General features: G+C 38.8%; 1 protein-coding gene across 12 annotated transcripts in view; it reads right to left on the bottom strand.

The window, feature by feature from the left end:
• The window catches only part of Cep112 (centrosomal protein 112), a 432181-nt gene that overhangs the window by 148444 nt on the left and 267390 nt on the right, over window positions 1–16347 (bottom strand). Inside the window, exon 1 of one of the 12 annotated variants that reach the window (XM_076543630.1) lies at window positions 7822–8125. The exons of the other annotated variants lie outside the window; for them this stretch is intronic. Coding sequence (XP_076399745.1) covers window positions 7822–7983 — 162 coding nt within the window. The 5' untranslated portion in view covers window positions 7984–8125. Of the gene's footprint in view, window positions 1–7821; window positions 8126–16347 lie in introns of those variants that run through there. 12 annotated transcript variants of the gene reach the window in all.

The raw sequence follows: 16347 nt of genomic DNA, 5'->3' as shown, positions 1-16347 counted from the left end.
ACAAAATTATTTATCCTTTGCGATCTTTCTCAGCACTGAACCAGGTATACAGCAAATGCTGCTAAAATATGTTGATTCATTCACCCACAAACTGTCACGAAAAATAGATATTTGAAAGTTCACACCATATATTTATGACCTCTCTCTGCTGTTATGCATCAAATACAACACTGAATGGACCACTAGTTATCTAGACCTAGGAATTCTGATTACTTTTTGTTTTCAGGAAGTTTCTAACATGCATATTTCCTTCAATTTAATAAAGTAGTTGGGATTGAAAAGACAGTTTAATCCATATTATATAGATTATAATTTTGAGAAATATAGACCTAACCTACAAATTCTTAAAATATTATTTAAAACTCCACTAAAATGCCTCATCCAAAAATATAAAATCCATAACATATGCAACTACCACAAATCAGATTCAAAGATACTGATATTTTATGAGATACTTTCCATGACCCTGGGTTGTTTCCTTGGAGTATTCTGAGGATGTCTATTGATTTGTTAAAAATCATGCAGTGGAAACAAATGTATTTCCTTTGCCAAGAAAATACCATAGATGAATATTAAATATGGTCCTGCTAGCCAAGATTCACATCTGTACACAATTATAATGCAGCTCTTCTTCTTTCCAATAATAATTTGTAATACCTTCTGAAACACACACAGAGAAGTTACACAATATTGCACACCTGAGTGAGTTACTAATTGTAAGTACAGTGCTACCAGCGATGCACGCACTGGACTAGTGTAGGCTGGACTGTGGGGCATGATGTCATGTTATGAATATTAGTAAATCTTTTGGAATTTTGTGGGGGGGTGGATAAAGTAGTTCAACACTGCAAAGATATTTTTAAAAGAACATAAAGTTCAAAACAGACTCTAGTACTATATACTACCAACTAAGAGAAAAAATACTTTAAGAGCGTAACAAGGGGTAGGTAGGAACTGCTGTACAATTTTGGGACTCAAATACTTTTATGAATTCTCATTAAATAAACTACTATTTAAAAAATTTTAGAAGAATTAAGTCACTGAGAATGCCAAATATCACAAAAATGCTTTAAAAACTCATGCTAATTTTATAATTGTGGGAAATAACTACATTTGGCTGGATGGTAGAGAGGAAAATATGTGGAATTTGATTTCCAAAGTATGATTTACAAAACTTTACAAATAATCAAGATCAATACAATACAATGGAATATTTAGAAGATACATAAAATTATTTTATTTTATGACATTTTCTTTTTCTTTTCATTTTTCCCCAATATAATTTTTTTATTAATTACTTGGGAATTTTGTACAATGCACTTGAGCACATTCATTTCCCATTTCTCCCAGGTCCACCATCCCACTCTTCTGCGCCCCACCCCCACACACAAAAAGAAACACCAAGTCCAAATTGTGTTGCCTATATACTCAATGGAGCATGGTCAAACTCCCAGTGGCCAGCCTGTTAAAGAAAACTGAATCCAGCCCCTCCCTTCCCACTCTCCACCCCACTCCAGAAACTATCAACTATAAAGAGCTACACTTCAGTATCTTTATCACAGTTTTTAAGGACTGTCTTCAACAGCCTCCTGCCTGGACTCATTCTTTTTTGGAGTGTGTGTGGGTGTGTGTGGGGGAGCAGTGTTGGGGAGGTTTGTCACAGAAGCCTTCCATGTGTCTCATTCTCAGTTATGAGTCATCAGTCATCAATACCATTGTAAAAGAAGCTTCCTTGCCTATAGCAGCCTGCTGCAGCTCAGATTATGGACTTCCACATGGTTTCAGGTGATAGCATCATGGACATCCACATGGTTGCCCAGGGCAACAATGATCACAGACATTAACATGGCCTTATGGACCATGGATATCAATATGACCCACAACAGCAGCATAGATCATGGCCACCAGCTTGACCTTGTACCACAGATATCAACACGGTCCCAGCAGCAACCGTGGATATCAACATTGCTTGCTGCAGCAGCATGGACCATGGGCACCAGCATGGCCTCCAGCCATAGCACAGACCATGGACATCAATATGGTCCCCAGCAGTAAAGAGGTGGCAGCTTGGGTTATGGACATCGGTGTGGCCCCCAGTGTAAATACAGACCATGGACATCAACATGGCCCCCAGCAGCAAAGCAGTGCAGCTCAGATCATGGACATCATGGTAGCCCCCAAAGGAAGCACAGACTATGGACAGACATCAGCATGCCCTGCAGTGGTAGCTGGGATCATGGACAACAGCACACCCTCCAGCAGGCAGGATGGAAACTAACACAGCCTCTGGCATCAACACAGACCTGAAGTCTTTCTGAGGAGACAATTCAGAGAATGGACCATTCTTCATCTCAGACATCTTGTTATTGTTCACAAGTCAGGGTAATCATGCAGTTGGGCAGCATGCTGGGGACAGAACCTGCTGGAGCTCCAAGATGCTGTATATCACCTGTTCTTGGTTCCCCGTCAGCACCGCAGGAATGACCATCATGCTTGCATCCCCCCCAGCAGCGTGATCACCATGAGCAGTGGCAGCAGGCAGCCATGAAGCTCCACTGCTGGTGGAGTGGCAGGTACTGGTCTAGTGGGCGGCAACAGGGCTGGAGGCCACAGCCTCCTGGTGGTCTGAAGACCTTCACCACCACAGTGTCCCTAGTCTGATTTCTTTCCACCACATTTGATGCTCCAATCAGCTATCTTTTTTCTAATTCCATGAAACCACTTTTAAAAAGCATCTTCCCATAAGATCTGCCCTTTTCAGTTGTTCCAGAGATATTGTGTGCTCTGCAGGCTCATCCTCTGCTGTTGCATCTCCCCTCAGAAATCTCTATAGGTCTCTCAGATTCCACTGGGAGGCTCGGCAGGGGCTGGTGGCTGCTGCCATCTTGAATTGAGTTGTTTTACCATATTTTCCTTTTTCAAACAAACAATGCCTTTTTAGTATTTAAAGAATAACTTGTAACTTAAGTACAGAAATTTTAAAGTATCACCTTTCTATCTTCTTTTCATGTATATTGCTGTCATTTTAATAATCACATGTGTATTAGTCACTTTACATATTGCAGGAATAAAATTCCTGACAAAAAGAGCTCAAGGAATGAGGGTTTATGTTAGGCCATGGTTCAAAGGCACAGTCAACCATGGTGAAGTCTTGGGGGAGGGGGCATGAGGTAGAAGGTGATTAATATGTATGTTAACCATATTTCCTTTATTCAGTTCAGGATCCCAACCTATGAAATAGTACTGCCCACATTTAGGCTAAGTCTCCCCACCTCAATTGACTTAATCTAGAAATCTTTCAGACATGCTCAGAGATTTGTTGCTAAGGGATCATAAATCCCATCAGTGTGACAATTAAAGTGATATACAATGACTTAGAAAACATAGTCCAAGAAGAAATAGATGAATTTGGAGACACATATGGCCTACTGTAATTAAACCAAGAGGATATGGAGATCTACAGCAAGTGGAGCAATAATAAAAGTTTCCCAACTAAAACCAAGCTGGTCCAAGATGGGCTCATTGTTGAATTCTACCAGACCTTAAAAAAGTGCACACACAAAATATTAACTATTCAATTATTTTAAAAAGGCAGTAGTGTTAGCAAATTTGTTCTATAAGTCAGTACTATTCTGATATACAAACTGGATTAAAGCACAACAAAGAAGAAAATATTAGGACAATTTCCTAGATGAACATGGATACAAAAGTTCTAAATAAAATACTTGCAAAATGGGCTGAAGAAATGACTTAGTGGTTAAGAGCACATATTGCTCTTGCAGAGGACCTGAGGTTCAGTTCAATCATCTATGTCTGGTGACTCATAACCACTTGTAACTCTAGCTTCTGGGTATCTAACACTTGTAACTTCTGTAAGGACCTGCACCCATGTGTTCATTTCCATTTCCCTATATATATACATTAAAAAATCTTTAAAAAAATAGAAAAATATTTGCAAACATAATTCAACTACAAATAAAAATGATGAGTCATGATACCCAAATAGTTTCCACTTCAGGGATGCAAGGATGTTTTAATATATGCAAATCAATGAGTAAAATGTATCACATTAATAAACTCAAGGATTGAAATCACATGATATCCTAAATATATACAGAAAATGCCTTTACAGCCGGGCGTTGGTGGTGCATGCCTTTAATCCCAGCACTCGGGAGGCAGAGGCAGGCGGATCTCTGTGAGTTCAAGGCCAGCCTGGGCTACCAAGTGAGTTCCAGGAAAGGCGCAAATCTACACTGAGAAACCCTGTCTCAAAAAACCAAAAAAAAAAATAAATAAATAAAATAAAATAAAAAAAAGAAAAGAAAATGCCTTTACACACATAGAAGAAACTAGGAATAGAAAAAAATATTTGAACATAGTAAAGGTTATACATGACAAAGCAACAGGCAACATTATACTAAATGGACAAAACTTCTAAGCATTTCCCCTCAAATCAAGACTAAGACTTAAATGTTTATTTTCTCCACTCCTGTTCAATATCATCTTTGAAGTCTTTGCTAGAGAAATAAGACAAGAAAAAGAATTAAAAGGATCACAAATAGAAAATAAAGAACTCATTAATTTCCAGATAAGGTGATACTATACATAAATGACTTTAAAGACTCCACTAGAATAATTAGAACTGATAAATACTGTCAGCAAAGGATGACTAATATATATATATATATATATATATATATATATATATATATATATATATATATATATATATATTTCATATATACCAATAATGAACATGCTAAGAAAGGAATAAGGAAAACGATCCATTTACAATAACTTAAAAAATACATAAGAATAAATATAACCAAGAAAACAAAAGATGAATTAACGGAAAATTTAAAACACTAAAAAAAGTAATTGAAGAATATATTAGAAGACCAAAAGGCCTCCTATGAAGAGACAACCCCAACTAGATAACTTAAGCCACCAAATAAAACCTCCAATGCCAGGAATGGGTTATATCTTATTGAGTCATTGGCCAACTGGGTTCCATAGACACCCCCTTAGACAACATCACAGGCTATTGTAAAGCCTACTAGTTATCCTCCACAACTTGACAGTAAGGTCCTATTGCCAAGATACCACTTCCTTATGTCATTACACATGGAGAAATTGAACTAGTGCCCAATTAGAACCTTCACCCCTACTGACTTAGCACTCATGGTTTATGTTCCAGCAGAGGAGAAAAGTAATTATCAATATCACCAGATACAAACCCTGTGGACCACAACAACAAGTTTCTTTCATGACATATGAGTGCAGTAGTGGCACAAGTGTAATGGAGTAAGGAGCCCCTTTGTGGGTTGGATTTAAGGCCTACTTCATGAGATGGAAACTTAAAGTGCTGATGTGGCCAAGAACCTGAGACTAGATAGGTCATGAGTCTACAGGAAAATCTGCTGCTATTGTTCTGCTAAAGGAACAAAGTGATAAAATGACTCCAAATGACAGACTGCTATACCCACAGACCAAAGTATCACTCAACCCTCATCAGAGAGGTTTCTTCTAGCAGATAGTAATTAACTAGAGATCCACAACTGGACAACGTATAGAGAGCAAGGGACTTTGGAACACTCATCCCTAAGTGGGATATCTTTATCAAGGCTCAGGGATCAATATGGAGAATATTGTAAGAGGTAGAGGTGGTAGATAACAGAATTGATACACATGGGAATTCACAGAGACTGTTAGAGCATGCATAAATTTGCACAAGTTCAAGCCAGATAAAATCCCAGCCCAGAGAAGAAGTAGACACAAAGTCCCACTCTTAACAAAGATGCTCTTGGCAATCTACATCTGCTGGGAAAAGGAAAAATCAGTTTTCTGTAATGATGTGTCACTGGGTATATCAACCACAGTCCAGGGCAGTCCTCATGACCAGGAGTAGTTGGCCAACACAAAATGGACTCCATGTTTTTTGTTGTGTTGCTTTTTTGTTTTGTTTTGATTGTTTTTTGAGAGAGTAAAAAAAGAGAAAGAACATGATGTTGGTTTGGTAGGAATATAGGGAAGATCTTGGAGGAGTTGGGGGAAGAGAAAGAATATGGTCAAAATATATTGTATAAAAATATATATATTGTATGAAAAAACTTTAAATAAAAAAGTTCTCCCATGCTCATGGACTAGAATTAATATAGTAAAATGACTATCATCACAAGAAACACATTACCACTTTTATATCTATGATTTTAGCTTGTCTATCATACAGATCTTCTGGTTATACAGTGAAACAAACTAAACCCCAAAACTACATTTGTTATTTGTAGGATCATGCTCACTATAAGATCATTAATAATTGCTAAAAGGTAGACGCAAACCAGCATCCATCAAGATGTAAAAATAAACAAAATGTGGCATATCCACATAATGAAGTTTTTTTTTTTTTGATCTTACAAAAATTTAAATTCTGACACAGTCTAAGATATCCCAACAGTAAATAAAAAAGTAACAAAAAGATATCTACTAAATGATTCCCTTCTATCAGACACCTAGAGTAGTCAAATATACAGAAAGAGAGTTTGAGTGGTGGTTATCAAGGGCTGGGGGAGAATTAACGGGCTTGCTATTTGACAGATACTATTTTAGTTTTGTGAGTTAAAAGTGTTCTGGAGATGAAAAATGAGGACAGCTGCACAACTTAAGTGTACTTAATGCTACTGGACTATATAATGAAAATTCATTAAAATGATAAGTTTTATGTCATATCTATTTAAATCCATTTTAACATGAATGAATTTAATTAAAATAAATAAGAAAAATAAGGAAAGGTAGAAAAAAGAAATGGGATTATGTAAATGTTTTCCCCAAAAGCCATGAAACTGTGTTAACTTTGTTTTGGGCAATGGTGATTTGTAGAATTGTTGTAAAATTTTAAGTAATTGGTAAATACAATTAGCTTACAATCTATCATTTCTAGAAAATTCTGGTCAATTCCATCTGTTCCCCTTTGACTTTGAGACACCATCCAAGACATTTCCAAAGCCATTCAGTCCAATAAGGTTAGATGACAACCTTAATTTCAGTTAAATGTAATGATAGTTGTTTCTATTATTAAGCCCTCTTCCCCACTAAAATTAATCTCCTTGATGGGAAGGGCTGTGTGTGGTAATATATTGTATACCTTAACAAAATTTGCTTGAAGATCAGACGACAGAACAAGCCACTAGATTAAACATATATGCCAGGCAGTGATGGCACACACCTTTAATCCTAGCACTCAGGAGGCAGAGATCTGTCTGGATTTCTGTGAGTTCAAAGTCACCCTGGACTACATGATATTGACTCAGTCTAGGAGATTAACAAAGCCAGGCAGTGGTGGTTCACACCTTTAATCCCAATACTTGGGAGTCACATGCCTTTAATCCCAGCACTTGAGATCGTATACCTTTACCCCAGTATTTAAGAAGCACACACTCCATTAATCCCAACACCAGGAAGGAAGTGACTGCTGGGTGGAGAAAGGCCTATAAGGTGTGAGGAGACAGACACTAAGGGCTTTTCAGCTGGAGAGCTTTCAGCTGAGGACTCAGAGACATTCAATCAGAGGATTCCTGGAGTTGGTGAGGTGAGACCTGGCAGTGGCTTGATCCTTTGTCTCTCTGATCTTTCAGCATTTACTCCAATATCTGGCTCCAGGTTTTTTTGTTTTGTTTTTTATTAAAAGACCCATTTTAGAATTCATGCATCAGCTGTGCTTATATCACCAGTGTCTAAATTTAGTTTATAAAGAGAATTAGTTTTGGTTTTGTTTTTTAAAATCCATCTCAGACTTAGAGGTATCTCTCTGTGTCTCATTCTTACCTTTTTCTCTCTGGGGAGAGATGGTCTTGTGTCCCTCAGGGGTCTCATACTGTCTGCCCGTTCAGCTGTTGGGGTATTACACTTCTTTTCTTTTAACCCTATTAGTTCCAGGACCCATTTTTCCTTGGGAGATTGGAGGTCTAAGTTCAGAGAGGCACACATCTCCTGCAGCCCCCACTAGGATCCCAGAGGTGATGAGAACCCCATAAGCAAGCTGTGGGACAGGCAAAGCCACGGTGCCTATCTTTGGTGCCTCCCTGCCCTGCCAGGTGACTTGGGCGCATGGGTTCTACTATTGAGAAACTCATCTCCCAGGGAAGGGTGAGGAGTGTGACATCACAATCAGATTGCTTGTTTTCAGATACTAGCTGGTGAGGTGTTAGAACTTAAGCACCAGCATGTTATTTTCTTTGTGGTTTTGACTTCTTGGGGGTGGAAAGATCAGAAGCTATCCTAGTACTTTGAGGCAGGGAACAATATGAATAGCTAGTGATTTCTAAATATCCCTGTTCAGCTTATGAAGTACTCATAATATAGAACATTTAGAAATACAGAAAATATGATTAAAAAATCACCCACAGGGTCATCCAACCATACTTTAAGCTGCATGTTTCTTTCCACTTTTTCATGTGTGTGAGTCTCTCTGTAGACTCACCTTCATGCCTTGTACTATGTATCATGATTACTCTATCTTCAAAATACACCCCAAATCTGACCACCTCCTGCTACACTCTGGTCTCAGCCAGTTATTCCTCACCTGGACTGAAGCAGCTTCTTAGCTGGTTTCCCACTTTGCTCTCTGATAGCTAGGCTTTCCCTTCAAGGGGAAATGTTCTCATGTCTTCCTTTAGTTGGGGTTAAAGCCAGGCCTTTGTGTCAAACAGAAGGCACCGTGTGACTGGTGCTCTGGGACTCTGGTGGCATCTTGTCAATGACTCCTCTCTACTTGCGCACCATACTTGTTCCAAGCTGCTTCTTGGCCACAGCAGTTCTGCTCTTTGCCTTGGGGTCTTCACACTGACTGTCCAGGAGTTAGTGATTACTTCATCCAGACACCGGCATGGCCCCTAACAACTTTGCCTCACTGAAGTGAAACGTGGCTGTGCCATGGAAATGGTTTATATGTCACCTGTGTAAATATAAATCACAGCATACAGCCGATCTTTCATGTTAGGCTGAACTCCAACATGACTAGCTGCTTGTTCTGTCCACTGTCCACTGCTTTGTCCTAACTGACCAGGACTGTACACAACACAGGCACCAAATGTGCGGAGTGTGCCATGGCTTGTGAGCTGTTGTCCTTCATTTCTTCCTTCCTAACTCTCCCAGATCCTCTCCTCTCTTGCTGGTGAGAACTTCTTTCTGCCTTTTAGCACTGTGCAAGCCAACAGGGCCATGCTTTCCCAGCTGTGCTCCGAAAACCAAGTCTTCTTCAAAGGCATATGAGAACTATATAGGAAACTCCCATAGCACTTCCTGAAAAGGAAATAGTTGTTTCTTCATTTTCTTTGACTCCTTTTCCACGCCAGCTGGAAAATAGTGCCAACCAAGGCAGCAACCTTTAACACTTGGATGGAATCACTACATTGATGAGTGAAATACCCCAAGAAACTAGGTTCTCACGAGATCTTGCACAACAGTCCCCGCTACAGCAGTCATCCTAGTAACTCCAGATTGTTACCCAAGAGAAATAAAACCCGCTTTTCAGTTTGTCATGTAGTTTATGGTCTCTCTCTCTTTTTTTTAAACAAAAGTTTGTGCTCATTCCAATACAGAGGGAACCATATAAAAATTTTCTCTTTCAAGTTAATAGTACAGTGAATTACACTAACAGTGTTTCTGATGTTAAATCATGTTTGCATTCCTGAAATGACAGTCATGTGATTGTGGGATATAATGTCCTAAAAATATAAATAAATTCTGTCTGCTTAAATATTCATAAGTGAGATCATTTCTAGAGGCACATATTTGAAGTGTTGACTACTTATGCTATATTGGCCAAGGAATAGATCACTGGTGGATAGTTGTGTTGGTTAGAAAGAAATTGGCCCCAAAGGGAGTGGCACTATTAGGAGGTGTAGCCTTATGGAGTAGGTGTGGTCTTGTTGGAGGAAGTGAGTCATTGTGGAGGCAGGATTTGAGGTCTCATATATGTGTAAGATACTGGTCAGTATCTCAGATCATTTCCTGCTGCCTACAAGATGTAGAACTCTTAGCTACTTCTCCAGTACCATGTCTGCCTGCATGCTACCATGTCCCACCATGATGATAATGGACTGAACCTCTGAACTGTAAGTGAGCCACCCCAATTAATGTTTTCCTTTACAAGAATTGCAGTGGTCATGGTTTCTCTTCACAGCAATAGAAACCCTAATTAAGACAGTAGTCTTCGTGTCCACAGCATAAGAGCAAGAGACACACAATTATAGCACTAAACTTAAACATTCATAAACATCAAAAACCTTGCGTGAGACACAAATGCTTATTTCTGTTATTTAATGGTAGCTCTTTCAATTCAAATACTAATATCTGAAGATAACAGATGAACTTGAGTTCCCAAGTCAACCCAAAATGTTTTGCTGCACTAACCTAAGAGATTTTTTATTTATTTATTCTAGGTATTAAGTTTCTCATTTATGAGCATCCAAAAAGAGAAATTGAGTTTTAATGAATGGCAGAGTTCTCATTTACATGGTTTTATTAGAACATCAGAAAGGTGGGATGAAGAATGATGAGGATTCTCTGATTCATAAATTTCAAATGCTCATTTTAAAATTAAACAATCATTCACTTATATTTCTAGATTTTCTTTCCAAACAGTCTTTTGTTTTGTTTTGTTTTTTGAGATAAGGACTCATGTATGCCAGATTGGTTTGGACCTTCTTATATAGACAAAGATAGTGTGGATTCCTGGTCCTCTGGCCTATACCTCCCAAATGCTGGGACTACAGATTTATCCCCCTGGGTTTCTAGAAAACAAGAGTGCTCTTTAATATCCCGCAGGGGCAGCAGGAGGGAGAGCAGAAGATTAGGAACGTGCAAGTCTTGTAGAAAGGAACAGCCTATTCTAGCTCCATCTGAGACTTCCCATGAGCACTGAGCTGGGCAGTCCTACCAGGTGAATAGTCAAGCAATCAGAGCTCTCTGTACAGTCTAGGCACTAACCCTCCGCCAGATATATAATTGGTGAAGATCTTTTCCCATTCTGTAGGCTGCCTCTTTGCTTGAATGAGAGTTTCCTTTGCTTTGCATACAACTTTTGGCTTCATGAGGTCCAGCTTACCGTCCATCTTAGTGCCTGCACTATCCCTGTCCTGTTTACAAAGTCTCTTTCTGTGCCAATGAGCTTTCAAGCCTATCCTCTAAGTTTTCTCCGATCAGATTCTGAACATCTGGTCTTACGTTGAGGTGCTTGATCCATTTAGAGTTGAATTTTGTGCAGGGTGATATATATATACACTATATATATTATGTATATATATAGTGTATATATTATGTATATATGTATAATTTCATTCTTTCCCATGCAGCTCTTCAGTTTGACCAGCACCATTTGTTGAAGATGCTGTCTTTATGCCAATGAGATTTTTTTTTGGCTTCTTTGTGAAAAAAAAAAATCAGTTATTTGTGGTTATATGGAGTTAAGACAGGTCTTTAATTCTATTTCATTAACTAGCCTGACTGTTTTAATGCTACTGTCCTGGTGTTTTTATGACTATAACTGCGGCACAACTTGAAACCTGGGATAGTGATACCTCCTGCAGTTACAATATTTTATTAATCAGGATTATTTTTGATATCCTGTTTTTTGTTTTGTTTTGTTTTGTTTTTGGTGTGTGTGTGTGTGTGTGTGTGTGTGTGTGTGTGTGTGTGTGTTTCCATGTGAAGTTCACAATTTTCTGCAATTTCTGTATGGAATTGTGTTGGGATTTTGATAGATATTGCATTGAATCTGTAGACTGCTTTTGGTAGAATGGCCATTTTCATAGTATCAATCCTACTGATCCATGAACATGGGAGATCCTGCCATCTTCCAATATCTCATTCAGTGTTGTAAAGTTTTATTATTCAGGTTATTTGCATAGTTTGGTTAGAGTTATTCCAAGATAGGTTTTTTGAGGCTCTTGTAAAAGGCATTGTTTCCCCAATTTCTTCTCAGTATGTTTATCATTGGTATACAAGCAAAAATTAAAGAAACCCTTCTCTTTTAGTCTAATACACCAACACCCCAGACATGATTTCAGTATTGATTGATGACACTTCCTATGGGGCAGGTGCTTCATAGGAACTGGATAAAGTAGGAGAGGGTGAGGACTGATGCTTTAAAAAGATAGAAAAGACGAGAGAATAAGATTCCAAGAAGAATACATTGTTACAGAGGCGATAGTAAGCCAATTGAGTTGATAAATATTTGATTTGGTGTCCTGTCCAAAAACACCTTACCTTTTCCTAACACAAACAGCCCTTTCATCATGCAGCAGAGGTTTACATGGAGGTCATCCGTACACATCAAAATTCTAAGCCTTGAGGACTGGAGAGATGGCTCAGCAGGTAATGCATTTGCCACACAAGCATCACGACTTGAGCATGGATCCCTAGAACCCGGGAAAAGCTGGTAGGGATGATGCTTGCCTGTAACCCAGCATGCAGGAGGTGGAGACAGGAAATCCCTAGAACAAACCAACTAGCTAGACTAGACACAGCTGAGAGCTCTGGATGTAGAGAAAGGGGTCACCTCAAAATACAAGGTGGAAAGCAATATGAAGTCACCATACCTCAACCTCTGGCTTCTAAATGCAGTTACATACATATAAATATGTACTCACTCACATGTGGCCCCACACATGAGTACGCACATACACACAGACACACCCACACAATCCAAGCCTCACCAGAAGTGAATACTGATTCATTGTATCCAAGTACTGCATCATACTTAGCTTTTCTAAACTGTCATTATGTATTTTTTTCTTTTGCAAATTCTTGTTATGCTAAGAGGTGCCATTTAGGCCAATATAGCTGTCTACAGTTCACAGATCCACAGGAAAATGACAACTTTAAATTAATGATTTGGAGTATAAAATAAAGATTAGACTGGATATTATTTGTCAATCAATTTATATAAATCTCAATATTTAATTTAAACTTTAAGGATATAAAGCTCCATATTTTTTAATCAAAGGAAAAAGTCAGGGAAAAGATCAAAGGAAGAAGAGAATTGAAATTAGAAATCCCTTTAAAGCTAAAATGACAATGTCTTCATAAGTTAATATTAATCCTTTAATTATAAATTTCAAAGGTCTGGGTAGTTTCTATGACCTTAGCTTTCGGTAATTATGCCATGTGCGGCATTTCTTAAATTTGAAAAAGATGTTGAATTGTTGCTCAAAATGTTTTAATGACTTTAGGCTGGCAGATTTCCAGAATAATCCTTCAGATATCACTTAAAATCGTGGACTGGGAACCTAAGCTGGTAAATGTATGTTAAATTCATAAAAGCTTTTTACTTTGTACACTGCAGAAAATGATTTGTCAATATATTTTAGAATATCAAAATGTTAAGTTTAAAACAATTATTCATAGGTAAGGATTTACAAAGGGCAAGATAGGCACACTAACTGAATACAAACAAAATCATTTGTTTACCATAAAACTAAAAGGCACGTACAAAGATTATTTGTCACAATGGTAAGATTTTTATCACTCAAAGTAGGAGTTTATATAGGTTCATGAAGAAGACAGAACCCTAAGAGAAGAGAAACTGGCAAAGAATACCAACAGACAATTTACAGAAAATGAAAAATCTACACCACAAATCTAGTATAAATATTCAAACAACCACTTTTCACAAAAATTAGAGGAAAATATAAAAAAGTGCCCAGGGCATGTGAAGAAACAGCAGACATCCCTATGGGAAAACATAGGCAATCTAAGCTTTCTGAAATGCAGCCGGACCTCACACGTCCATGGGAATTTAACTGAAGAGAAAGAAAAATTGGAAGAGTTGTTAAAAATTCATGAAGAGATAAACTAATATCCATATTAAAAAAATTTAAAAGCCCAAAAAATCTCAGAGTAAAATAACACAATAAATTATGTTGTGTTCCTCCTCCACTGTTGGTGGGAATGCAAACTTGTACAGCCACTCTGGAAAACAGTATGGCAGTTTCTCAGAAAACTGGGACTAAGTCTTCCTCAAGACCCAGCTATACCACTCTTGGGCATATACGCAAGGAATGCTCAATCTTACCACAAGGACACATGCTCAACTATGTTCATATCAGCACTATTCGTAATAGCAAGAACCTAGAAACAACCTAGATGCCCCTCAACTGAAGAATGGGTAAAGAAAATGCGGCACATATACACAATGAAATACTACTCAGCAGTAAAAAAAAAAAAAAAAAAAAAAACAAAAAAAAACAATGATATCAAGAAATTTGCAGGCAAATGGATGGAACTAGAAAATATCATCCTGAGTAAGGTAACCCAGACTCACAAGGACAAACATAGTATGTACTCACTCATAAGTGGATACCAGATGTGAGGGAAGGGATGGCCAGACTGCAACCCACAGTTCCAGAGAGGCTAGCTACCAGGGAAAGACCCTAGGAGGGACACATGGATGACCCAGTGAAGGAGAAGTGGATGAGATCTACATGAGTAGTCTGGGTGTGGTGGGGTGGCAGATGGCGAGGAATGGGGAATGAGAACATAGGGAAATGGAAGGGTCGAGCTGGAACAGGGACAGAGTGGGAGGACAGGGAGGAGATACCATGATAGATGAGGATATCATGGGAATAGGAAGAGGCAGGGTGCTGGGGAGGCTCTCAGGAACCTACATGGATGACACCACCTTGGACAGCTGGCAGTGGTCAAGAGGGTGCCTGGGCTGGTCTACTCTGGTGACTGGTCTAGCTAGCAAACACCCTAACTATCATCATAGAGCCTTTGTCCAGTGACTGATGGAGGCAGATGCAGAGATCCACGGCCAGGCACCAGGTTGAGCTCTGAAAATCTAATCGATGAGAGAGGAGGAATTCTACAGGCAGGGAAACATCAAGATCATGATGGGAAGAAGTGCAGAGATGACTGGCCACACTCTTGGAGACCCATGAACTGTAGACTAGTGGCTGTGAAGCCCCCACGGGACTGGACTAGGTCCTCTGGATACGAAAGATGGTTGTTTGGTTCGAACTGTTTGGGGAGCACCTAGGCAGGGGGATTGGGATCTATCCCTGGTGCATGGGCAGGCTTTTGGGATTCTGGTGCCTGTGGTGTGGTGCCTTGCGCAGCCTTGGTACAGTGGGAAGGGGCTTAGACCTGCCTAGGCTCAGTGTGCCCGGCTCTGCTGACTCCTCATGGGAGACCTTGATTTGGGGGATGTAGGGATGTGGGGTGGCTTGGGAGGAGGGAGGAGGTGGGATCTATGGGTGGTAAGTAGAGTGAGTAGAAAATTTCTTAATAAAGAAAAATGGAAAAAAATTATGTTGTGTTCACAAACAAAATAGCACAAAACAATGAAGCTATAGTTTTAAAGAATTCCATATGACATTGAAATATATTATAATAGCATATTTAAAATATATTTAAAATAGCATAATTTGTAGTAAAGGAAAAAACAAAACTACCTGGCGTGCTCTCAGGCAGCTAGTTGGAAATTGATAACTCACACAGATGTTAAGCTGTTCTCACTGGTTATATCTGAGGGCGGCATTCACAGAAGCTCTCCATGATCATTTTTCATATATTCTAAACATCCTTTTATAAAAGAATGGTTGCTTTTAAGTAGCTCAATAGTTTGTCTTTCTAACAGACACAAAAATTATTTACTATCAGAACATTGTAATGCTCTTTAACTTTTCAAAGCTCCATACACCATGTACTTTATTTCAATGCTGTTTGAAAAGAATTTTTAAAGTACAAAAGCAACTTTCACTTTGCAAATGTCAATCACGTATTCTCTTGAATTCTCTACTTCAAGGACTTGACCTTGTGGAGGTACTTCATGTTTTCCATAACTCAAGACCACTGATGATATCATCTAGGTCTAAATCACTGCTGATAGCCAGTCAGGTAGGATCTTGATCTAGGGCTTTTCTAACTGTAACATTGTGCCACTGAAGGGACCCAGGCCTACATGGAAGGCTCTACTTAGATCAGTTATTATTCTAGTATTATCTCCTTCTCTTTGAATCCAAGTTTACACTCAATAATAAGACCTTGGTTCTGACTAGATAGCTGCTAGCAAATATTTTAACTTTCAGGTATATCTACATATTAAGTTGTGCATGGTATATGCATGTGTGTGTGTGTGTGTGTGTGTGTGTGTGTGTGTGTGAGAGAGAGAGAGAGAGAGAGAGAGAGAGAGAGATATGGGGGTTCATGCCACATGCAAGTGCTTAGGTAAGAGGACAATGGGTGTCTTGTTTTATCAGTCTGTCTTATTCCCTTCATACAGTGCCCCTCAATGAACATAAGTTTATCATTATGGGTTGGTAGCCTAGCCAACAAGGCCCAGCTCAT

Source organism: Peromyscus maniculatus, chromosome 8 (assembly GCF_049852395.1).
Source record: "Peromyscus maniculatus bairdii isolate BWxNUB_F1_BW_parent chromosome 8, HU_Pman_BW_mat_3.1, whole genome shotgun sequence".
Classification (NCBI taxonomy): domain Eukaryota; kingdom Metazoa; phylum Chordata; class Mammalia; order Rodentia; family Cricetidae; genus Peromyscus; species Peromyscus maniculatus.
The sequence above is the reverse complement of the archived record's forward strand: the minus strand, read 5'-3'. Positions and strand labels throughout refer to the sequence as shown.